This window comes from Globicephala melas, chromosome 5 (assembly GCF_963455315.2).
Source record: "Globicephala melas chromosome 5, mGloMel1.2, whole genome shotgun sequence".
NCBI classification, from domain to species: Eukaryota; Metazoa; Chordata; class Mammalia; order Artiodactyla; family Delphinidae; genus Globicephala; species Globicephala melas.
The window spans coordinates 85,375,018-85,401,394 of record NC_083318.1 but is presented as its reverse complement, the minus strand read 5'-3'; the positions used below and the strand labels follow the sequence as shown (position 1 = coordinate 85,401,394).

Below are 26,377 nucleotides of genomic sequence, written 5' to 3'. Positions count from 1 at the left end.
ATTGCCTATATCCCCCTTCTCTTTTCTTATAGGAGGATTCTCATTACACGTGGCAGACTTACTCTGCCTTCCATATCTATCACCCTCTCTTCTGTATTTTCCAATTGTTTTTGTCTTGTCAGGATTTATACTGTATAATTTCTTCTGACACATATTCTACTTTACTTCTCTTCATCTGTTTCGTACATACTTACTATTAAATCCATCCATTTTGTTTTTAATTTTGGTTGTATTTTTCAGTCCTAGAAGTTCTATTTGGTTCTCTTTTTTTCAACTGCTGGAACACTTTTTATAGTTTCCCATCCTCTGCACATATTGTCTAACATCTATTTAAACTGTGAGGGCCGTTTTATGGTTTCATCAATTTCAATTTCTGCAGTTTTTGTGGCTCTTTTCCTGTTGTTTCTCCCAGCTCAATGTGTTGGTGGCCTTCTATTAGACTCTCCACCTTAGTCAGGCCCTGGGCTTTGATTTCTTTCTCCCTGTTCATTCCTTTCACTTTATTGCAGTCAACCACTTTGCCTCACTATCTTCAAGAGTCCATTTCTTTAAGTGTCCTATATTAAGAACTGCATTTCTTTTAGATTGCAAGAATTCATTCTTAACATTTGAGATGGTAACAAATTAGAGCTCTTGAGTCTCTTGTTGCTTATCTGTATTTGGACTAACTTAATTGTGAGGCCCTTGAGAATAAGAGATAGATAGGTCGATCTTTTGTAATCTATGCATCAGTTAACAGTTGATATTACAGTAGATTTCAGAGAAGTATTTCACAAACTTTATTGTGTGTAGTAAACTTTATTGTGATGTGTTTTAAAAGAGCAGATTTCTCGGGCTTCCCTGGTGGCGCAGTGGTTGAGAGTCTGCCTGCCAATACAGGGGACACGGGTTCGAGCCCTGGTCTGGAAGATCCCACATGCCGCGGAGCAACTAGGCCCGTGAGCCACAACTACTGAGCCTGCGCGTCTGGAGCCTGTGCTCCACAACAAGAGAGGCCGCGATAGTGAGAGGCCCGCGCACCGCGATTTATTTATTTACAGCCGTAAATAAATAAATTTAAAAAAAAAAAAAAAAGAGCAGATTTCTGGACCAACCCCCAGAAATTAATTCACTCAGTCTGAGGGCAGCTCAGGAGTCTGCATAATTTTAGGCATCCTAGATAACTCATTGAATGAGTTTGCTAGGGCTGCCATAACAAATACCACAGACTGAGTGGCTTAAACAACAGAAATATATTTCTTCAGTTGCAGAGGCTAAAAGTCCAAGATTGATGTGTCAGTAGAGTTGATTTCTTCTGAGGCCTTTCTTGTTGGCTTTGTTGATGGTCATCTTCTCCCTCTGTCTCACGTCGTCTTTCTTCTGTGTGTGTTTGTGATCTACTCTCCTCTTCTTATAAAGATACATCTTTATAAGGTGTTGGAGCTAAGAGGACCTTAAGAATCCGTTGCTAACCCCTTCATTTTTTCAGATGAAGAAACCAAAGAAGCCAAACATTGAAATAATTAGAACCAGGAGTAGAATATAAGCCATATCTTTTGATTCTTAGTTGATTCCCAATTTGAATGACCATCAATTTAGGAGCCTGTTTTTCAAGAAAAGAAAGTTTATGAAAAAATGTCCCTGAGATTTTGGTTCAGTAGATCTTTTTTGGGCTGAAGAATTAGTATTTTTAAGGAATTCTAAGTGATTAGTCTCATACTGTGTTGTATTTGTGAAATGGGTGATTATGTAGCCTTTTACCATCCTTATAAATTAATGATTTTTACAAAAGGAGGTTATGGGTTGACTTTGAGCCAGCAAAGAGACAACTTGAGGGAAAACATGGAAAATGATCAATTTCACTAATTTCCAATAACCAAAAAGTGTGGCATAGAGTATTTCCACTGGGAAAGGACTTCTCCTAGTACTTTTCATGTCTCTGGTTTTTAACTGGGTAATTAAAATAACTTACGTTTCATAAATCGGTCAAATCAGATTTTAACAAAATCTTGTGAAGCTTTTTTGGAATTTCTAGAATTTATGAGAACTAGAGGATCTGCTGTGGAGATTGTATAGAGGTAAATGTATTAAACTGAAGCCCTGGGAAATAAAAACTCCATTTAGAAAGGACCATATGTTTTCAACTTATATCAGTGCATGGGAATGCATATATCTTTGAGTTACCCTCACAGCCATATACTATGGTTTTCTAGTGAATTGTTTTCATTCTGATAAGATAATGAAATTGTATGCTGCAGTGTTTAATTCTGGTATCCAAGTAAGTGACTTTGTAATCAGGATCAGGAGGATAGAGATAATTTTCTTTAAAAGTAATATCTTCCTTTTGAAAATAATAAATTACCAAGATACATGAAAGTATAATAGTTTTACCATTTTATTTTATGCAATATGTAGATTTTTCTTCAACCTCTCTCTTCTCCCTTATGTGGTGGGTTCTTGGCCTAGAAATTGTGGGTGGGAAAGCTTGATTGAACCAGTGTTGAAGAGGGTAGTTCTTTATTTTCAACATGAACAATTTTCCTGCTTGTACTTGAAAGCTTCAGCAGTATGTGTCAAAATGGATTTTCACCTTTTTTGTAGTTTTTCTTAGAAAGTCCTATTTCCACTCTCATTTACTCTTCCAGTTTACTCTTCCATCATCATTCTGCTTTTGAAAGAAAATATATTACTCTACAGAAGACAGTGTGACAATCTGAAGTCTCTCTTCATGTTTCCTTCTAACTCTGTTCATCTGTCATTCCCTGCTCCTATAACAAGGGAATCTAAAATGCAGGGAGGTTGATAATTTGTTCCTGATCACAAAGCAAACTGAACCAGTTCAGCCACCAGAATAATAGTAATAGCAGAGAACTAAACTAAAGAAACCACTGCCTAAGTCCCAGGCTAATTCCTGAGGTATACATGCGTAAGAGAGCCCCAAAGCAACATACCAAAGGTTTTGAAACTGAACTGATATTGGAACACTTCCAGAGAAAGTAAGGCAAAATTAGTTCAATCTAATCAGGATGATTGCCTGCTTAAAAAAAAAATCTCCGGAGGATTTTAATAGGACCCAGAGGCTCATGACATAATATTCAAATTAAAATATCCAAGATACAATTCAAAATTACTTGGTAAACAAAGAGGCAAAAAAACGAGACCACTTCTTAAGGGAAAAGACAACAGATGCCAACACTAAAATAACCAAGATATTGAAATTATCAGAGATTTTGAAGAGCTATGCTCCATGAAGTAGTGATAAATATTCTTGAAACCAACAGTAGGATAGATGTTCTCTACAAAGAAAGAAAAATTACACCAAGCAGAAATTTTCAAAATAAAAAATCTGAAATTAAAAAGATCCACTGGATAGATTGAGTAGAAGTTCTTCAAGTTGAAGATAAATGATACCACAGGAAAAAGAGCAATAGGTGGGAGTTATCTAGATAATAATAGACTACTTTTCCCACATTCTTTAATATGTTTATAACAATTGAAAGCAAAAATTATAATGCTTGTTGGGGTTTTAAATGTTAGGTAGATGTAATATATATGACAACTATAACATGGAGGGGAGAGTAAAGGGACCTATATGGTTGCAAGTCACGATTGGCTACAAACAAGTTACAGTTGCAACCCACCCTCAAGATACAGGGTTTACACAGTGTGTGAATACCAGGAAATGGGAATCATGGTAACCAATAGAATATGGCAAAGGTGATGGGATGTCAATACCATAGTTATGTTACATTGCATAAGACTCCACCTTGCTAGTAGATTTGCTCAATAGTCCCTCCTTCCTTCTCCCTACCTCCACCTCCATTGGTATCTTTGAAGAAGCTGGCTGCTGTGAATCCTAGAGCTGCAAGAAGTCAGTTCTCCAAACAACCTGATTTGAAAGTGGATCCTTCCAGGTCAAGTCTCAGATGAAAACCCAGTCCTAGCCAACACCTTGATCGCAACTTTGCAAAAGCCCCAGCTAAGCCAGGTCCAGACTCCTAACCCACAGACACAGGAAAGGATGGAGTGAGGGGAGAGAGAATATGAATATACGCAAATATTTATCACTGGAGCTTCAGAACCACTAAGAAGGTTTTTTAAAGAGGTTTCAGAAATGAACATGGATTTGGATTTTAAGCTTCACTTAACTAGCTTCGTGTGTGACTTCTTTAAATGTATGTGAAAACTAAAGTGTTGCTTTTCTTGATTATAAAATGGAGATAGTATATCTTCCTCATAAGATTCTTGGGAGCAATAAGATGAGATGATTCATGTAATCCTGGCTCTTCACATAGAGCCTGGAATGTAGTACATGTACAGTTAATTGTGATAGTCCTTTTGTGTTTCTGAGAATGACAGTTTTCCTCTGGGAAACAGAGAATATTGCTTCCTCCTTCCCCAATGCTATGCTTAGGCATTCAGCCATCCATTTATTCCACCAACATCCATCAGTTTCCACTCTGTACCAGGTCCTGGGTCAGCAGACTATTTATTGAAGACACAGAAGAAATGAACCAATTCCTTGAAAGACACTACCAAAATACTCTCAAGAAAAAAATAGATAACCTAAATTGTCCTACATCTAAATTCAATTAAAGACACTGAATTCATAGTTTAAAACCTTCCAGCAAAGAAATCTTCAGGCCTATAGGGTGAATTCTACCAAATATTTAAGGAAGAAATAATACCAATTCTACACACATTTTCAGACTATAGAAAAAAATAGAATACTTCTCAGCTCATTTTTTGATGCCAGCATTGCATTAATACCAAAACTAGACAAAATTGTTTTGAAAAACATAATATATATGATCAAGTGTATATATGCAAGGCTGGTCCAAAAATGGAAAATCTATCAATTCACCATATTAATCAAATAAAAGGAAAAATCATGATCATCTCAATAGGTACAGAAAAATCATTTGACAAAATTCAACATCCTTTCACGATTCAAAAACAAAAATAAAACTACTTCAGCAAACTAGGAATTGAAGGAAACTTCCTCAGTTTGATAAAGGGCATTTTAAAAATAATAATAATAATAAACTATAGACAACATCATACTTATTAGTGAAAGGTGGAATGTTTTTCCTTTAAAACTGGGAGCAAGACAAGGATGTCCACTCTTACCATTTCAATTCTTCATTGTTCTAGACAGTCCAGCCAGTAGGTACAATAATACAAGAAAAATAAATAAAAGGTATCCAGATTGGACAACATGAACTGAAATTGTCTCTAGTCACAGATAACATGATTTCTGTATATAAAATTCCAAGGAATCAACCAAGAAAAAAGGCTTTTAGAAATGAATAAGTGATATTAGCAAAATCTTGGAATACAAGATCAATATATAAAAATTATATTTCTATATAATACCAACGAACAATTGGAGTTCAGAATTTTTCAAACAGTACCATTTAGAGTAGCACCAAAAAATGAAATACTTAGCTATTAATCTAATGAAATATGTGCAGGCTCTGTATGCTGAAAACTACAAAAGCATTGTAAAAGAAAGACAACATAAATAAATGGAGGGATATACTTCTTTCTCGATTGGAAGACTCAGTATTCTCAAGATGTCACTTCTCCCTGAATTGATTTATAGATTCAACAAAATCCAAATCAAAACCCAGGAGAATTTTTCTGTAGATAACAACAAGCTGATTCTAAAACTTATACTAAAAGGCAAAGAGACTAGATTGGTCCAAACAATTTTAAGAAGAATAAAGTTGGACTTATACCTCTTGATTTCAAGAATTACTGTAAAGCTACAGTAATCAAGATAGTGTGCTGTTGGCAAAAGGGTAGGAACATAATCATTGGAAACTGATTCAGAAAAAATATGTTGAATCGATTTTTTATGAAAGTGTAGAGGCTATTTAATGAAAGGATGATCTTTATAAACCAATGGTCCTAGAACAATTACATATCTAAATGCAAATGAACCTTGACTCATCCCTCACACCTTAAACAAAAATTCCAAATGGATCATAGACCTAAATTAAAACATAAAACTAGGAATTCCCTGGCGATCCAGTGGTTAGGACACAGCACTTTCACTGCCAGGGCCTGGGTTCGATCCCTGGTCGGGGAACTAAGATCCCGCAAGCTGCATGGTATGGCCAAAAATAAATAAAACTGTAACACTTCTAAAAGAAAACATAAGAAAAAAGTCTTCATGATCTTGGGTTAGGCAAAGAATTCTCAGATACAACACCAAAAGTTCAATCCATAGAAGCAAAAATTGATAAATTGTACTTCATCAAAATTTAAGACTGCTTTAAAAAAGATGCTGTTAGAAGAATGAAAAAAAATTTGTTAATCACATATCTGACAAAGGACTTGTATTCAGAATATGAACAGAACTGTCAAAATTCCACCATAAGAAAACAACCCAGTAAAATTATGGGCAAGATATTTAGGCATATATTTTGCCAGATTAGATATATGAATGGCAAATAGCACATGAAAAGATGCTCAGCATCCTTAATTGTTAGGGAAATGCATATTAAAACTACAGAGATACCACTACAAACTTAACAGTAACTTTTTTTTAAACATCTTTTTTGGAGTATAATTGCTTTACAATGTTGTGTTAGTTTCTGCTGTATAACAAAGTGACTCAGCTATATGTATACATATATACCCATATCCCTTCCCTCTTGCGCCTCCCTCCCCCTCCATCCCACCCTCTAGGTGGTCACAAAGCACCGAGCTGATCTCCCTGTGCTATGCAGCTGCTTCCCACTAGCTAGCTATTTTACATTTGGTAGTGTATATATGCCCATGCCACTCTCTCACTCCGTCCCAGCTTACCCTTCCCCCTCCCCATGTCCTCAAGTCCATTCTCTATGTCTGCGTCCAGAATAACTTCTTTAAAGATAATATGAAGTGCTGGCAAGGATGCAACCAGAGCTCTCAGACATTGATGGTAGAGATGTAAAAAGGTGGGACCACCTGTGAGAAGAGTTTTACAGTTTCTTATAAAAAGTTAGACACATACTTATATGACCCAGTAATCTCATTCCTAGATATTTTACCAAAGTTCAATGAACACTTATTTTCACACAAAAATCTGCATATGAATATTTATATAGCTTAATAATTTCACAAAACTGGAAACAACCCTAATATATTTAAATTGGTGAATGGATAAACAAACTGGTACCTCCCTACAGAAAAAGACTATTTATAAATAAAAAAGAGTGAGCTCTAATACACAACACTTGTGTGAATCTATACATTATAATGAGTGAAAGAAATCAGTCTCAGAAGGTTCCATACTGTGATTCCATTTATATGATATTCTGCAAAAATGTTAAACTATAGGAATGGAAACAGATCAGTGGTTGCCAGGGATTGTGTGTGAGAAGAAGGGTTGACTAAAACCGAAGAACATAGGGCTTTTTTTGAGATGATGCAACTTTCTGTGTCTTAATTGTGGTGATAGTTGTCAAAACTCATAGAACTATACACCAAAAAGAGAATTTTATTTATACAAATTAGGTAATTTTTTAAAAGAAAGAAAAATAACCCCTGTACATAAGATATATCACACTTGGAATCATTCAGTTCACAGCTTCTTCTATATGAAAAGCTCCAAAAGGGCCATACTTTGTTCTCAACACTAAGAATTCCTAGCCCAAGTACATGCAGCTACCCTTCCCTCCTTAACTACTCCGAGTTCTCATGTGAGAGAACATGGGCTAACCTCCTCCAGGATTAGAGACCACATGAAGAGAGTGGTTCAGCCAGCCCCAGCTGACCACCAGCACCAGATGTGCAAATGAGCCCAACTTGGACCATGCAGCTCCAGTCAAGCCACCAGCTGGTTATAGTCCTGTGAATGACACCAAGTGAGACTAGCAGAAGAACTGCCCAACTGAATCCAATCCAAACTGCTGATGTGCAGAGTCGTGAGCAAATAAAACGGTTGTTGATTTAACCACCATGCTTTAGGGGCGGTTTGTTACACAGCATTAGATAACTGACACAATATCATCCATAGAGGAGGCAAATTATATTGGATCCCTCACCCCTTTTTTAAAAAATTATTTTAGAGATGTTACAGGAAATCCTTTCATCTCTGGGGGAAAAAAAGAAGCACATTAATAGCACATTCCCAGAGATTTCTATTAGGTGGTATTTTCCTGCATAAAGCCCAGGCAATGTATTATGCTGACATATCCATAATAACATGTTCATCCTTTGTGGTTATATTTTAAGATGAGAGGGAGAGAGCTGACGGGGCCAATAATCTGTAGTTGACAAAGTGAGACTAAGGGGGGACATGGTGGCAGTTTTTAAATATTTGATGGTTTTAAAGCCAAAAGTTGTATTAATATGTATAAGTTAAAGGAAGAATGTTTCAGACTCAATAGTAGAAATAATTATCTAAAATGAGAGCTGACCAAAAGTGAACTATGCTGCGTTAAAAATCAGTGAGGTGACTGTCATTAAGAATTTACAAACTGGTCACATCTTAGAGACGTTTTCTGTATTGAGTGTGCAGGTGATTCCTATACAGAATGGGACACTATACTGGATAATTTTCTAAAGTTCCTTCAGACTCTAAGTTTATTAAAATTATTTGGCATCATAAGAGTCATACCCATGTTTTAAAACTTGGACCTTTAAAGCTTGCCGTCCTTTTAATTAGTGAGACTTTCCAGATATGCCCTGATGCGGTAACCAAACCAAGTAGTTTTGCCTCATAATCTGTAGATATTTTTTCTCTCCTGCTTACAGCTTGTCAAGTGACCATGTGCACCAGGGATTGTTTCAAAGGATGGAAAGAAACTGTCACATCCAGCCTGCCCTGCTTTGCCAAAAACTGCACTACAAACAGGGCTTTGTGGTCATGTGAACTGTGTACTTGCACTGGGTCTCATGCTTGGTTTAATGGTCTGCTACCACTGTTTTGAAATTCTTAATAACTTATGAACAAGGGGCCCCATAGCCAATCCTAACTACGATCTTCATCTGTAGTTCCTCACTACCCACCCACTACTTGTTATCTTGCACTCTGCCTTCTGCCTTTACAGTGGAATAAGACTGCACTCTCAATTCATCTGTTGCCTACTGGCCAATCCCCATAGTGTCCCCTTAATCCTCATCCATTTTCATGTCTCAAGCATCTGACATTGTTGATAGACCATACCTTTAAATTCCCTGTTTGGTTTCTGTGACTCTGTATGGCTTTCTTCTCATCAAATTTGTTTGATAAAGTTGAGTAGAATGATGGAATGAAGTTAATAGTCACAATACATGCCTCAGGATTTTTTTCTCTAGAGTGGGCCTATACTCCATCCACCAGGATTTATTGGTACTTCCCTTATTTTCACAGGGTCAGTGACAAAATGATTTCCAAATGGATAAATTTAAAGGCTGAACTATATAATCCTACCTGGTTGGTATTACAAATCATATGTAGGTTTCTTTGTTGTTGTTTTGTTTTCCTTTTCTTAATATAGCAATGAAGTGAAGAACATACCAAGGGTTTCATCAGTTGAATATATAAATGGTCGTAAATTTCCTCGAGTCTCCTTCACGAAATAATCAATGACGCTGAAAAGATTTGGGAGTGTTACCTGTATACAGAGAATAAGAGAAAGTCAGTGTCACCTGTGTAAAGATAGAGTAAGAGAAAGCTCAAATGAAATCTAATGGAGATTACTGTGTATTTCCTATCCTCCAGAAAATCGTGTCAATTCCTCACTTCAATAGCTTACTGAATGGCCAGGGTTTTACCTACCCATGCATTTTCTTTCTCCTTTATAACCGTATTTAATTCCCTATAAAGAAATTACCCCTTTCCTATTGTATACAGTTTGGTGGACAATAATTAGTTACTCTGCTCTTTCCCAGTTACTGTATGAGAATGTGATTCAAGTTAGGCCCAAAAAAGCTCCCTTCCTGAAATTTGAACTTGAGTAGAGGATCAAGAAAGCAGATTCCTAATCAGATGATGCTTAGTACAAGTAACTGCTTCCTAGTCCCTGAAGGTTTTCTAGCCTTCCAGTCATTCTATGGGCTTCCTATGTTCTTAAATTCTTTTTTTTGCTTGTTAGCCACTTTCTTCTGCTTGAAACTAAAGACCCCTTTAAAGCCAGAGAACTTAGCGTTTTAATATCTCATTGTAACAGGCTAATTTACTTGGCTAGGAGTAACTAAAATGTCTTGCTACCCCCTAAGCCAATATTTTTTGGCAAGTAAAACCAGGTTAAACCTGAATATCCCTGGTAAACTTAAAGAGGAAAAAGAATTCACAAAATGACAACCTGGTTGAAGGGTAGGATTGAGGAGTATGAAAGGTGAAAGAATAATCCAGGCTGTTCACTTTGTGTACACTGGGGACTGTTGGGGCTAATGACAGATAAATGAGCCCCAGTTCACCTGTTGCAGAGGCACATTCTTCCTCCCCAACCATTGCTTCCAGTCACTTGGTTATTTGAATTATCCTTCAGCAATCTAATTCTCTGTTTCCTTCATTAGAATTTCTGAAAAAGCCCAGTCAGGCGTGGACATGAGAACTGACAATCTCTGGGAGGCATTTATGGCAAAGATGCAAGTGGGGTATATGAAGCAGCTGCTGTCTTGCTCTTGGTAAAGGTCTGCACTCTAAGGGTTATGGCCAGAACATAAGAAATTCAACACTACACTCCCTTTCTCTGATCAATACAATGGGCCTGGAGAGGCAGAGGAACTAGGAGCTCAATTTTAGAGAAGATACCATAAACATCTTCAAGACCTATCGAATCCATTTAAGTGATAGCACTTTCCTGACTCAGTCTTCCCACCACTGCAGCCTGACATTACAGATGCTTCCTTTCCCCAGCATCCCGGACCACAGGCCACATTACTTCATTGTCATTGGCTGAAACCAGTGTAAATACCAGTTTTTCCACCTGTATAATAGGTGTTACCTCAGGGTAATGATAAAGATTAAATTAGATGGCGTGTGTGAAGTATTTGGCTCTGTGCCTAACATAGTATCGAATGGTTATAACTACAAGTCAGTTGGGGTAGGAGAGGGGTTGAATACAAGGAAGAAATCCTTTCTTCACTACTTGGTACTATCAAGAGGGGAATTTCTGAACTTCTGCATGGTGGGTATTAAAGGACCAGGCATTTAAAGATTTTTTTTCCCATTAGAAATAAGAACATTGGGGGCTTCCCTGGTGGTTAGGAATCCACCTGCCAATGCAGGGGACACAGGTTTGAGCCCTGGTCCGGGAAGATCCCACATGCCACGAAGCAACTAAACCCATGCGCCACAACTACTGAACCTGCGCTCTAGAGCCTGTGAGCCACAACTACTGAAGCCAGCGCTCCTAGAGCCCGTGCTCCGCAACAAGAGAAGCCACTGCAATGAGAAGCCTGTGCACTGCAACGAAAAGTAGCCCCCACTCTCTGCAACTAGAGAAAGCCCGCGCACAACAACGAAGACCAAACGCAGCCAAAAATAAATAAATAAAATAAATAAATTTATAAGTAAGCACATTGGAATACTTGTATACTTCTAATTAGAAGATGTAAAATAGATGCTTAACAAAAATATTTTTCTCTCCCTGAGATAATTATATTGATAAAGATCTTCAGAGAAAGAAAGAAGTGGGAAGAATTGATAGCAGATGATCTACTCTGCCTCCCCCACCTGCTCTTGCATCTCATTTCTCACCCTGGATGTCTGCTACCTTCAGGACCCGTTAACATGGCTGTTTTTCGCCAGCACTATGTTCCTAGGCAAGGAGTCTGCTTTCCCAACTTACTTTGAATTCTGTAAGGTAGGTTTGGGAGGAAGCAGGAGAAAATTAATCAACAAAAAGGAAATAGTTACTTACAGGTTTTTCCAATTCAATAGTGTAGTTTTTTCCTACACTCATCACTTTGTAGTGCTTGATTCTTGGCAGGCTAAAAAAAAAAGAAAGTTCATCTTCATTTAAGTATACTATTGGGTCAAATCAAAATAAAGTGAGTATAAAATATCACCTGTACAGTAAAACTATGTTCCCATTACTCTAGTTTTCTATGTCTCTTTTTGGGGGTTTATACACTAGGGATATAGGAAACCTGGGTCATTGAGTGGATGCATGAGAAAGAATGAGATGAAAAAAGGAATCAAGAACTGAAAATCTTTCAGGCAGAAACGTTTTTTAAATGCCAGTAATTTATAAAGTAGACAATATTATAAAATCCTATGTAGGTATGTATACGTCAAATCTATATTCTCTATATTAAAAGGGAAGTAGAAAGAATTACTGAAAGCAAATTACTTTCTTCATCACTATTCCTATCAGAATGCCCTCAATAGCTGTTCTTCCTGCTAGCCATATACCACCGTAGATAATCTGCCAACTTCAGGGCTGACTTAGAGATATGGACATGGTAGGTGTTAAGTATTATACAAACATATAGGTGAGAATGTAAGTATAGTAGGTGAATCCTAATGTCTTCCTTTTATGTAGTGACATAGCACTAAATTATTAGCACCCTAGAGATATGGTACTTTTTTACTAGAACTGCTTAAGAATAAGGAGCACAATCAATTCACTTTTGTACTCCAGCATTAGGCACACAGTAAATATTTATAAAACTGAATTTTAAAAAATATTTGGGGGACTTCCCTGGTGGCGCAGTGGTTAAAGATCCACCTGCCAATGCAGGGTACACAGCTTCAAGCCCTGGTCCGGGAAGATCCCACATGCTGCGGGCAACTAAGCCCGTGCACCACAACTACTGGGCCTGTGCTCTAGAGCCCGTGAGCCACAACTACTGAAGCCCACACGCCACAACTACTGAAGCCCACATGCCTAGAGCCCGCGCTCTGCAACAAGATAAGCCACCACAATGAGAAGCCTACACACTGCAACGAAGAGTAGCCCCCACTCGCCAAAACTAGAGAAAGCCCGTGTGCAGCAACAAAGACCCAACACAGCCAAAATAAATAAATAAATAAATTTATTTATTTTAAAAAAATATTAGGAACCCATCTAATAGTGCTGTTTGCTAGAACTAATTTATACTGAGAGCAGAAATCAGTATGTTTGCCTTGATTCATATGGCAGTAGTGTCAGGACCAAGACTTTTTCTAATGTTGAAAAGTTAATAGCATTTATTACGCCTCCATTGCTTGAAAGACAAACTAATTCAACATCTGTCCAGTTTACAGAAACTGCCTGAGAAAAATTGTTTATCAGGTTAAGTTTGTCTACAAGGCCTCCCACGTTCTTTTTCATCACTCCTCTCTCCATTTCCAGGTCACATTCCTCTGGGACTGAACTACAATTCTCCTTAAGGGACTCTTTCATCATCTACTGTGATATCCAAATCTCTTAATTGGATGTCACATTGGAAAACAGCTAATAATTTTTTCCAATCACTATAGAGCTTTATTCTCAAAACATGGGATAAAACCTAACCAACCCTCTTCCCTCCTAAAGAAAACCAAAAATAATTTCCTAGTGCTGAACCTTCAGGAATCAGTCACCGGCTGGTGAAGGAAAACTTCGGATGGAGGAAATCCTACAAGTACCCTCTTTTGGGGTGGCTGGCTCTGGCCTTGTCTTTGTCTCTACATGAAAAGACCTTTATAATCATACTCTTGAAAACTCTCACCAATTTCCATTAGAATTCTTTTATTCCTATGACATAAGTGATTATTATTCCTTGGAAGACTGATAGAAAGCTTGAAAGGCATGACCTTTATAACCAGAAAGATCTAGGTTCAAATTCTGGTTCTGTTGTATGAACTCTCTGAGCCTCATTTCTTCACCTATAAAATGGAAATGGTGATGCCTGTTTCACAGTGCTGTTGTGAATAAATGTGTGAAAAATCCTTACTATTGTACAATGTCTGTCACATGTAGACAGTAAATTATAACTATTTTTTACTACTTTTTAAATGCATTTTTTTAACTTAGTAGTTTCTGTAATTCTCAGTTTCTTCACTTGTAAAACATGGAAAATACTGTCTGTCTCAGTTTTTATTGTGCCTGAAGGAAATGTTTGTCAAGCACTTAACAGAGCACCCACAAATGTACCCCATAAGTGGGGACAGTGATTGTTAATAATAGCCATCATATCATCATCATCATCATCATCATCATCATCATCATCCATGGCAAAGCTGTGGGAGGAAAAGCAGCAATAGTTAACAGAGTCTCTTGGAACTTTTGACTAATAGGACTAAGTGCTAAGGCAGAAAATAAGGTAGAAAAAAAATTCCATTGAAGTCACTTAGGTTTTGACTCTCATTTCAGACCTGTGTTTTTCTTTCATATTTTTTTTCCAAAGGAATAAAGAGGGGGAAAAAACTAGATTGATAAAATTTGCTATATTGAGGTTTCCTGATTACAACCTCAAAAAAGAAGTAACCTGTCTTTAAAAAGATATATGTGGCCTTAAATATGGTTATAAATACTGTTCTTAGCTCCTGACCCCAGTTTTTGCAGAGGAATGAATTTTGGGTAAATATTTTCTATTGCTTTCTTGGCTAATGGCTTTCCAAAGTGTTTATACTTCTAGCTTGCCACGTACTCATAACAATTTTAAGAAAACAAAACTAAATTATGAAGTTTGTTGTAAGAATAGCTTTATGTCTTATGAATTCACACACCACTGGACTGGGTAAAAGTGGATGATATTTTGCATCAAGAGAGGAGTCACCTGATAATTTGCCATTGAAGGACTTTTGCTTCTTCCTGAGAACTAAAATCTTTTCTCCCACAGTTGATTTGTTAACAGATGGAGATAATTTTACTTTCAAGTACAGCTTTGTAAACCAACTTGTCCTTTTTAGCTAGTGTTTTACCAGGCACACTGGTCTAAACTTGCATGGCTGAACATTTCTCCTACAACCTGTAAGAGAGTGAATTGGTTTTGTGGGTAACACAGGTGCTTCCTAATAGTCTAGATTTCTGCCAAAGTCTTTACAGACTACTGCAATACAGTCTAACCAGCTAAACTTCTACTACTCTCTACAACTGCCATTCTTTAAAATTGTGACCTGTTAAACAGAATATATTAAATCCAGGCATTTCAAAAGACCTATTTTGAGGCATTAGAGAACACATAATGATAATCCTTAACATCATAGATATATCTGGCTCATAAGGAATATTTGTGCAAAAACAGTTAAAGTTTTTCCTAGCCACTTTCAGATATAAACTATTCCCCAAAGCCTAAATAAGCACATACTGACTCCAGTGTTAGAATGCTCTAGTTTGACCACTCTACCTCACTCCTTGCTTTCTAAATATAAACGTTTCTTGAGAGTGGAGGGATGATCAGTTTTATGAAATGTCATAAACTTTTATGACTGTTAGCTGTACAAGCATGAATTTCTATGTGAATTTAAACTGGAAGTATGTTTACTAAAAATAGACATGTAATTTTGATATGAACTCCTTTGCCAGACTCTAATGAGGTTAAATATAACTTAAATACAATATGAATAAACACTGTGACATTAGATCTATATCCTAAGTATAGAAACTCATTGCATTTGGTCACAACCCATATTTACAACAGAAAACGCTGTTATTTCTCATAGCTCACTCGTGCGGAAAATGCAAATCAAAAGTTGGACTAATTTAGACCACCTTAAAAGAGATCTTGCTGCTATTGTGCAGGAAATATACAGTCTTTAAAGAGCCATTAGATCTCAGGATTTTGTTTATTTCATGCAGAACAGTAGCACAGGGTTCACGTACAAATGGATCAAACAATCCAACCAAGAAAAGTATGAAAGAAAAAAGTCACTTCCTTGTGTGATCTAATTTAACTTTCAATCAGTTAGATTAAATTTCTTTTTTAAAAAATCTGTGAGAGCTGCATAGCACAGGGAGATCAGCTCCGTGCTTTGTGACCACCTAGAGGGGTGGGATAGGGAGGGTGGGAGACGCAAGAGGGAGGAAATATGGGGATATATGTATATGTATAGCTGATAACACACCATTGTAAAGCAATTATACTCCAATAAAGATCTTTAAAAAAAAATTTTGTGAGATAATTTTTTTTGCTAATTAAGAATTATTAAAATTTTTTAAAATTTCATTTACAAAACCTTAAGGTGGCTCAGAATAAAACCCAAAAGATATGCAGTACTTTATTAAAAAATATGTAAAACGTTATTGAAGGGCATTAAAGAAGAGTTAAATACTGACACACAAGAGGACAAGATCTCCAGGTAACAATATGGACTAATCCAAAAGCATGTCCTCAGGGTAAACATGAAGTTGTGGGTTGGTGAGTACAATATATCACTTCCATAAAACTTAAAAACATAAAACAATGCTATACAATAACTGTGGGACAAACATATGTAGAAAAAGGAGAAAGTAACCTAAAGTGTGTACCTTCCCAGGACAGTGGTTGGGGGTGGGGAATGCGTATGGCGGGAGGCGGGCAGATATGGAGTGTTTGGTTTGTCTCAGGGAGGATTTGAAACACGGCAGTCTCAGCTTCAGATCTGACGCTAACAATTCCTCTAGGCTCTATGCCAAGTTCGTGGACTGCTGGTGGAGAAGGGCCAGAGGCTCAGGGTACCTGCCTCCCACCCCGACCGCTACCGCCGCCCTTGAGCCAGCTCCTAGCTGAGACCGGCTCCATCCAGTCACTGCCCTGATCAGATGCTCCTCAGGTAAGAGGCGGGCCCAGGAGCCACCTCACCATGGACCTGGGTTCAGCTGTGTGACTTTGGGCAGGCTACTGCCCTCCACAGGCTTCATTTTCGAATTTTGTAAAATGGGATGTTATGTGGAATAAATTTGAATTCAGTTTTGTATCCTCTTATTTTTTAAAGTGGAAGTAAACAGTTAAAAGACATTCTGTATTTTATGTGATATTCAATTTCCTAAACCCAAAAAAGGACAGACTCCTTTACCAGGATATACTAAATAGAAAATTTCACTTTTCTCCCAGGAGTTCTTATAAGCTCACTGATATTTAATGCCAGTCATAACTTTTATTTGTTTTGGATTTGTTTCAAGGTAGCCAATTAAATTATAAATCAAGTAAATTATCATGAATAATCCATGATATTCTATCATATTAGTTGAAAAACCCTTAATTCCAAATGTTAGCCTATAATAAACAGAAAAAAAAATGAAACCACAAGATGATTAAGCTGACATAGATATTCATTGTGGAAAAATACACACACATACACACACACAAACACACACACACAGATTCTCTTACTTCACACAGACTCAGGATCTGATTTACCATCTAACATTCTTGCCACATGGCTAGTGTATAAAGACAAGTCTCTGTATATATGAAGTAATTGGCAAGTGAATGAAGCTTCTTGGGTTGTAGCTCATACTAGCATTGCAGCCACATGCCATAATTTTAATTTTGTCCTATAAGTGACTATTTTCTTTTTACTGCCTTTATTCACTTGCCAGTGTCTTCATATTTAATCTATTTAGAATTATTGATATTTATATATGGATCAGTAGCTAGATTCCTAGATAGATGTGTTATAGCTTAAAAAAAAAATAGAATATTATCCACAGAAAGAATGGCAAATTCAAGAATCAAAGTTCTGTTTAAGCTCTTATATGAAAGATAATCATGTACTGAATATTTTCATTTAGGACAAAAATCACTATATTTCAATTATATTATCAGTTGTAAAAATGTTAACTAAGCCAGAGTCCCTATTGAAATGCAAGTTTTTATAGACTCTGAGGGAAGGAGTAGACTTTAAAAGATACAATCACCATCGCTACACAGAAAAATCAACTTTTGCATGTAAATGTTACTGACTTTATCAAAGGTAAACCATTTCACTAGAAAGAAATTATTAACCTTAACAAGAGGCTCCTAAGTGATTCTTTTTATAGAAAAGTCAGATTATGTCACTTCTTTATTCATCAGAGGCCAACGGCCTCTCATTATCATTCACAGTATAACTCTTTTCCCTACAATGACCTGTAGGGCTTAGAGCTGTCAGCCCTACCCCCACTTCTGGAATCTCATCTCCTAACCCTTTCTCCTTGCTCACTCCACTGTAGTCCCAGTGGCCTCTTGTGTTGTTGTTGTTCTTTTTTAAACTCCAAGTGTTTTTTTTCTTATTTTTTAAAAATTATTTATTGATTTATTTATTGGCTGTGTTAGGTCTTCATTGCTGCGTGTGGGCATTCTCTAGTTGCAGAGAGCGGGTGCTACTCTTCGTTGCGGTGTGTGGGCTTCTCAGAGCGCAGTCTCAGTAGTTGTAGCACACGGGCTTAGCTGCTCCACGGCATGTGGGATCCTCCGGGACCAGGGCTCAAACCCATGTCCCCTGCATTGGCAGGCGGGTTCTTAACCACTGCGCCACCAGGGAAATCCCTGGCCTCTTGTTTGTGAACAACCCAAGCCTTCTCCTACCTCTAACCTTATGCACTGGTTGCCTGGAATGCTCTTGTCCTACATATTGGTATGGTTTGTTCCCTCACTTCCTTCAGGTCTCTGCCTAAATGTCAGTTAACAAAGGAGGATTTCCTTGACCACTCTATATTAAATAAACAACAACAGCAACTAGAAAAAATTTCTCTCTATATCACCTCTGAGAGTTCCCATCTCCCTCATCCTGCTTTATTACTTCCATAGACCTTATCATCATATACATGACTTTTTTTTTCTTTTTTTTTTTTGTGGTACACAGGCCTCTCACTGTTGTGGCCTCTTCCATTGCAGAGCACAGGCTCCGGACGCGCAGGCTCTGGACGCACAGGCTCAGCGGCCATGGCTCACGGGCCCAGCCGCTCCGCGGCATGTGGGATGTTCCCGGACCGGGGCATGAACCCGTGTCCCCTGCATCAGCAGGCGGACTCCCAACCACTGCGCCACCTGGGAAACCCCTGCACTTCTTATTTTATAGTAAATATTATAGTCAATGAAAAGTCTATTTTTTCAGCAGAAAAAAATTTGGCAGTATATACAGTACACCAAGATGCTGAAAGAGAATATCTCTGAGTGGTGGGACAAGGAATAATTTTAATTTTCTTTCATTTATCTAATAAATATGCATTACTTTTTTATTGAGAAAAAAAGAAAAAGAAAAAGCAGTCTAGATGCCTTTTAACCTATCAGTCCATCAGTTGTCCCTGGTTTCAGCTGAGTGATGGCTAGCAGGTTTCATTGATTATAGTACAGAAAGAATACACGTCAGAACCTGATGTCAAAGATGGTACCAGGACAAGTTTCATTGACAAGAAGATGAACATTCCAGGGTTCACAGTCTTAGTCACATTTTTCAACAATATAAGAGTTAAAAAACAAATGTAGCCTGTTGCTGACTTCAGGATGTTCTGTGCCTCTTCATTTCCAACAACACCTTACCACTTTACACATGTCTTCCTCAAAGTACGAGCCCAAGACTAATCACTGATTGATCAATTGAATAAAGCATTCAGGTATTTTAAATCTTTGGTATAATTTCCTGGTAGAAACTCAGTCAATCATAGAGTTGCATGGTGAAAAAACCTCTTTCCTTCCTTCTACATAGCAGTTTTATTTAGGTTTGTTCTTTGGAAAAAATCTATTTAATCTAAAGGTGTGGGTGGAGGGAGATTTCCTGTGTGGTAAGAGGCTTGGTTCAAATCTGCATTTTGCATTTTGTGATATGACATAGAGGAAATGTGACATGTACTCATAGATATACTGTATATCCACAAGACAACTTATTGTCCCTGGTTTAACGAGTCCAGTGACTAACTCTCCTTGATAATTAGAAATTAATTTTAACAATCTAATAAGTAAACTGAAGTTCATGGTGCACTTACGCTGGCATAGGGTTCAATACATCCACATAATCTTCAATTGGTTCCTTCCCTTTTTCAGGAAATGAACTCAGTGTCCGCTCTGTCTCAATTCTCCTTTTCTTTTCCCTAAGGCTTCATGCAGTCTAATTACTTGCCCAGGAAGGAGTGACACATGTAGGGGAACTGACAGCTGAAACCAATTAAAGCCATAGGCAAACAAGAAAGACAGCAGAGTAACTGGTTTTAGCAAAGATGAGCCTGTTCTGGTCCTAAGGAGCTTCTGTTACCTGACAGACATGGATGGATTGTATCATGAATAGAGGATCTTGGTGTTTTAGAACTGCCTCTAAACCAGCTAGAACCTGCACAGGGCGCCTGACTAGAAAGAAACATTCCTTTTGATCTGGTCCAAAGCTAAGTATACTCACCTGGCACCACAAGCTGATTCAAGTAACATCAAACCTCTCATTTTTTATTCTGAGCTCGCTGGATCTCACTGCCAGGGAAGTCCTGGAGTGCCTGCAAGTTGCCCAGCTGTCCCACAGATAACCTGGAATAAGCTCCACCAACCATATGGCAACATGGGGTCAAGATGGAACTGTTCTTTAAATGACTGAGAATCAGCAATGAGAGGTCTATATTTTCGTGTGTTTGTGTTTGTATTTTGAATTTTCACTCACACATTAGGATTATGATACTGCTCTATTAAATTTTTAAAAAATCTTTTCTAGAAATGTGTTTGGATTAAGTCACCTATATTCTCCTGATCTATATTCATACCCCTAATTTAGACTTCATTATGACCAGCTATGTACTCTTAGAAGTTATAATCTAAATGGTAAAATATTTTTCTTCATGTGACACAACCTAGCCTATATTTTGAGGCAGCTGTGTCTGAATATCATCTTGATCTCCAGAGTGGGGTGCACGCTTTCCAGGGGGTGTATAAGAAAGTCCTTTGGAGTCTGGGAAGAAAACACTAGAACTTCATTTTCTATTTACACATTATCTTATTAATTCCTATTATTGTTTATATTTTATCACATGTGTGTATATATATGAAATTTGAGACTATCCTTCTGCATAACTAATAATCAGTAAGTCTATTTCCCTTATATACCAATCCTGAAAAAAATAATAGAATGAGGAAAAACTAATGAAGCAGCTGTTCCTTATTAGTTACCTATTATGCCCCAAGCATTATGCTATTGCAAATCCTCACAGCAATGCTACAAGATAGGTATTGTTATCCCTACTTTACAAATTTAAAAAACAGGCTCAGAAAGATTAAATAACTAGTCCAGAGTCACATAGCTAGAAAGTTGTGGAACCAGGACTCAAACTCCAGTTTAATTAATTCAAAAGCAATGTCTCTGCACTTTGAACTATAGTCTGTGTTTCTCAAACTTCTACTAAAGTTGCCCTAACAACAGCATGGTATAAATGTATATACAGAGTGATCTGGGAACATAGTAAAAGACAATATTTATAGAGCACAACATTAGAGGCAAATTGTTATCTTTTGATAATTCACATGAATTTTATTTTAATTCTGTACCATATCTATGTACATTATAATTTAAAAAATAATGCTTTTTATCCTTATCTCAAGGAAAAAACTAAGAACAAATCTTTTTGGCCAAAATGTCAAGTATAATTAGTGTTCTAGGAAGATGCACCCCAAGTTTTTTCCGGTGGTTTTAGTGTATTCCTTGACACCTAATCACATACACTTGGTAAGTGTAAGAAGTGCCAGGCCAAACACACGATGATGCCTTTCCACAACAGAGGGAGGGAATGTGTTTCTCCCTCCCCTTAAGTCAATATGCCTTTCACATATCTAACGGGCCCACTCTTCTACCTTCCTATGACTTTCCTACATGGTAGTTGACCCTCAAACTTTTACTTGTTTTTGGCTGAGAGAAAGAACCAGCATCCATCATCTTGGTAAAGTGCAGTCCTTATTTCATGTGAATGCAAGGCCTTTACTTAGAAACTAGCTTTGGATAAAGTCTGTATTTAACTGACCCTAACAAACATTGGAAGTTTTCATGTCCTCTAAGAGTATTAGAAAACATGGTGCTCCTTAGGGAGCTGGTTAGTTATCAAAGTACTTCATGTTTATTAGACAGCTGCTACAGTAGTTTTATTTAAAATAATGGTAGTTATTTAAAATAATGGTAGTTAACAAAAACAAAAAAAACAAAAAATAATGTCCTTCCTACCTCTGTTATTGTGAGAATGAAGCCTCTCCATTCTTCCCCACTTTCTGTGCTGTCTAAAGATATAGACAAAAACAGATAAAGACAAAAAAAAGAAAAGACATGAATGACTATGAACACTAATACTTTTATTAACTTCAAGTAACTTTAGAATTTCATATGATTGTTTTATAAGTCTCGAAATAGTGTAAGCCATCAAAACCCAGCAAGATTGACAAAATGCATATTCTTCTATTGAAGCACATTGCTTTAAAAAGTCAGCTGTATTTTTAAACCACTTACAATCAGTTAAAAGGAAGAAATAATTCATTTTTCTTTGTGCTTAGAATTATTAATGTGTATTTGTTATGAAATATTTCAATAATTTCTTTTGTAGGAAGTACATAGCTTTAATCTGTTTGCTTATTAAACAAGTAAAATTTTACATATTAGCTCGAAAAAATTTAAATGTTAGCACACTTATTTCTTTAGTATGTCAATTCATGGTTACTCGCCCCATTGGTATTTTTTTCTTTTTCTTTTTTTTTTGCGGTATGCGGGCCTCTCACCATTGTGGCCTCTCCCGTTGCGGAGCACAGGCTCCGGACGAGCAGGCATGGCTCACGGGCCCAGCCACTCCACGGCATGTAGGATCCTCCCAGACCAGGGCACGAACCCGTCCTGCATCGGCAGGCGGACTCTCAACCACTGCGCCACCAGGGAAGCCCCCCACCATTGGTATTTAACACTAACTGGCTTTAAGTTTGAGGCAACCAGGTAGGACCAATGTAGTTACTTCCCATTACCTTAGTAGTTAGTAAGTTACCTTAAAAACTTCCAATTCTTAGCTCTAAATATTACTAATACAGCCAACATTTATTAAGTGCTTACAAGTGGCACTGTTCTAAGCGCTTCACATATATTAGCTGATTTAATCATGACAATTTTGCAAAAAGTACTCTTTTTAAAATTTCATTTTATAGATTTATTCATTTAGCAGATACTCACTGAGTGTCTTTAAGTTCTGGGCACTATTCTATGTACTGGTTTACATCAGAGAATAAAACAAAAATACTTATTCTCATAGGGTTTAGGGTCTAGCAAGGGGCAATAAATAATAAACATAATAGTGAGTAAATGTTATAGTGTCAGATGGAAATAAATGAGAAAATGTAGAGAAGAGTTCATAGAGATTGGGAATGCCATTAAGGGTTTGGGGAGGGGAAACGAGTTGCAATTTTAATAAAGTGGTCTAGGTAGGCCTCAGTAAGAGGGTTACATCTGAGTAAAGACTTATGGGTGAAGAAACCAAGGCAATAAAGAGGATAAGTAAATTGTCTACAATTACACACTAACAAATAAAACAGCTTGTAGTGGGATAACTGAGGACATGGAAAGGAGACGTGACCCATGAGCACCCCCCAGCAAACTGGGGGCTGGCGAATAAGCCAGAACTACAAACAGTCCTGATTGCTTTGAGCCCCCCTGGCAAACCGGGGGCATGCGAATAAGCCAGAGTTGTGAACAGTTCTGAATGCTTCGAGTGCCCCCCCCCCGGCAAACCGGGGGCCTGCAAAAGAAGCATTGAGTGCTTTGGGCACTGATCCATGAGATGTCCTCAGTATAAACAGAGTGGTGGAAACGCAAGGAGATGTCCTTGTGCTAGTTCAGTATAATCAAAATAATGGTGGGAACTTTGTGCTGTTCTTGCGCTCAAGGACGAAGCATGGCAGGTTCTCACGAAAGCCAATTATTGCTTGTATAACTAATAAAAACATAGGTTGCTGCTTTGGCACTTCTGAAATGTTAAGAAAACAAGTCTTAAAGTGTAAACCTAGATAATGCTTTAATAAAAGTTACCACAGCAAGACAGACGGCGCTGTTTTGCCTGAGCGAGCAGCAGCCCTCTACTGCTGTGCTTTGGCACAATTCATCTCGTGTGATGAGCTTACTTTCGGCCCTGTCCTAAGAAACTGCAACAACAGCTAGAGTTCAAATCTAGGCATTTGATTCCAATCCTGTGCTCTAAATCACCACATCAGAATCATCCAGGGAGCTTGCTTAAAATGCAGATTCAGAGGCCCCGGTTTGGGGATGTGGCCTTATATTTCCTACATACAAGTGATTCCTGGTACACTAAAGCTTTATGACCACTGCTTTCAAGGTAAATCCAAGTACATCTTATTCAGTTGCAAGTTATTCTCTTTATGTTGTAGTTGTTGGTTGACTTTCCTTGGCTCACTTTCAATGCCAATTCAAGAAAAAAATCTTTTCCTATATAGGTGCTGGGTATACAGTGGTGAGTTTAACAAACAGATCTCTGCCTGTGTGGAATTTAGCGTTTTTTGAGATCATGCTTTCACTGCTGAGGGCACGCATTCAATCCCTGGTCAGGGAACTAGGATCCGGTAAGTCACATGGCATGGCCAAAAAATAAATAAAAATACAAATAAATAAACCAAATTAATGGAAAACCAGTTCAACAGCCACTGTAAGTTGCTTTGGTTTGTCAATTTGCAAGTCAATTAATCCTTAATATACCAATGTTCAAATTATGTCTCCCCCCAGCCCCAAACCTACAAAATGGCAAAAATCCTGCTAAAATATTATTGTCCAGTTAGACCTGTCCACAACTTCCAACATCATTGTACCACTGCACCATTACAATAGAAATCCTCTTATAGAGATCTCAAGTTTTAGGTGGTGAATAATGAATTTATAGGTAAGAAAATGTAGTAGAAAAAGTGTTTGGGCAGAGGGAGAGAAGCCAATTTTGCTAGTAACCAGCTCTAGACCTTGAACAAACCAGTTAACTTCTCTGGGACAACAGCTTCTTCACTTCTTGTCTGAAGAGCTGCAATAGGCTTCTTTCCAAGCAGCCTCTTACTTTCCACTCTTTTTCTCTCTGAATCATTTACAATGTAGTGTAATCAAGTTATTCCCCGGTTTCAAACATTTTAATGGATTCTCAGTGCTTTCAGATTCATTCTTTTATTTTTTCATCAGCACTAAATATTTATTGAGCACTAACAATGTGCTCAAGCATCACAAGGTCATTTGTAATAGGGCCGTTTTAAATCGAGACTCCTTAAAAATACTCTCTCTTCTAGTAAATTTGGTTACTCCCAGTTGTCTTAATACCTCATGGTCTTTCCCATCACCTCATACCTTTCCAATCACCTTGCTTCAGTACTCTTCCTTCTTCTTGTTAATACAACTCCCTACTTATCCTTGAAGACCCAGATTGAATATATCCTTCTCTATGAAGATTTCCTGAAACCTTCCCCATTCCCAAGAGGAATGTTTATCACTCTCACCCTGCATTCCCATAGCATTTTATGCATTTTTAATTACAGTGTTTGCCCCATTGTATTTTAGTTATTGGTATAGCCTCTGCATCAATAGGAAACGGAGTTTTTCAAATACAGGGGTTGTGTTGAAGTCAAGGTTGATAAGAAGTAGATTGCAGTAACCATTTATTAAATGAATAACTTCCAGCTGAAAAGTTTTATGATTCTAATTTGGAGAGTTCTTAGCCTCCACTGTGACAGGAGTTTCTTTTTTCTGATATATGTGAACATTGGTTGACATATGATTCTTTTGTTGCCATGTATAACAATCATGTTATTATCAAATTCTTGAAAATACACCAAAATCCAGCTATTATAGCCATCATCAGCATCTGTGTCACAGGAATTTGCTATACATCAGCATATATGAAAAATATAACTGAAAACTTTGAGTGAAGTATAATGGATTAACTCATATAAAATCAAAATCTCAGTGCTCTTTTGAGCCATCTATGTTATAATACAATTAAAGTGAATGAATGCACATTTTTAATAATATTTAAGGATCTCTAAAATACTTTACTATCCATTTGATTCAATCAGTAAACATGAATAGGAGCCTCCAATCCCTTTCCAGTACTCCTAACTTTCTGACCTTTGTTTTACTTAATGTTTATTGACGATTTGTCATTTGCATCACAATTCATTGCAGTAAATTTTGAAGATATGTGAACTGTATACATTTATGTTTACAATCCATAAGTGAAAACACAGCTTTAATTTTAATGATTATGTGAAAACTTTGTGCCATAGTGAGTCATTATTACGCAGAAAATGTTTCTGCTAGGTCTTTTGGGACCGAAAAAAAAAGAAAGGTAAAGAATCACTGTTAGCCAGCGAAGTGACATTAGTAGCTGTCAGAGTGGTTTAACTCGCTAAACTTATTAACTGTAGGTTGGTGCCTTACCTCCATTCCAACCCCTTCTAGTGTGTCATTCTTTACCACAAAGACTGAAAAGCTAAAAACTACATTTTCCAGACTTCTTTGCAGTTAGAGAGGGTATGCATTCAATGTTGGCAAGGCAGAGGAGAGACAGAATTCATTCTTTCCCAGCCTTTGGTTTTTCTATAGGCGATTACGGTCTGTAGGCAT

At 37.4% G+C, this 26,377-nt stretch overlaps 1 protein-coding gene across 1 annotated transcript; it reads right to left on the bottom strand.

Moving 5' to 3' along the window:
- Positions 1-8,030: 8,030 nt before the first annotated feature.
- Positions 8,031-26,377, bottom strand: STAP1 (signal transducing adaptor family member 1). Its single transcript, XM_060298695.1, is given in 8 exon segments — positions 8,031-8,065; positions 9,473-9,569; positions 11,823-11,892; positions 14,003-14,107; positions 19,755-19,860; positions 19,863-19,923; positions 21,959-22,011; positions 26,365-26,377. Coding segments are annotated over 8 exon segments (540 nt in total).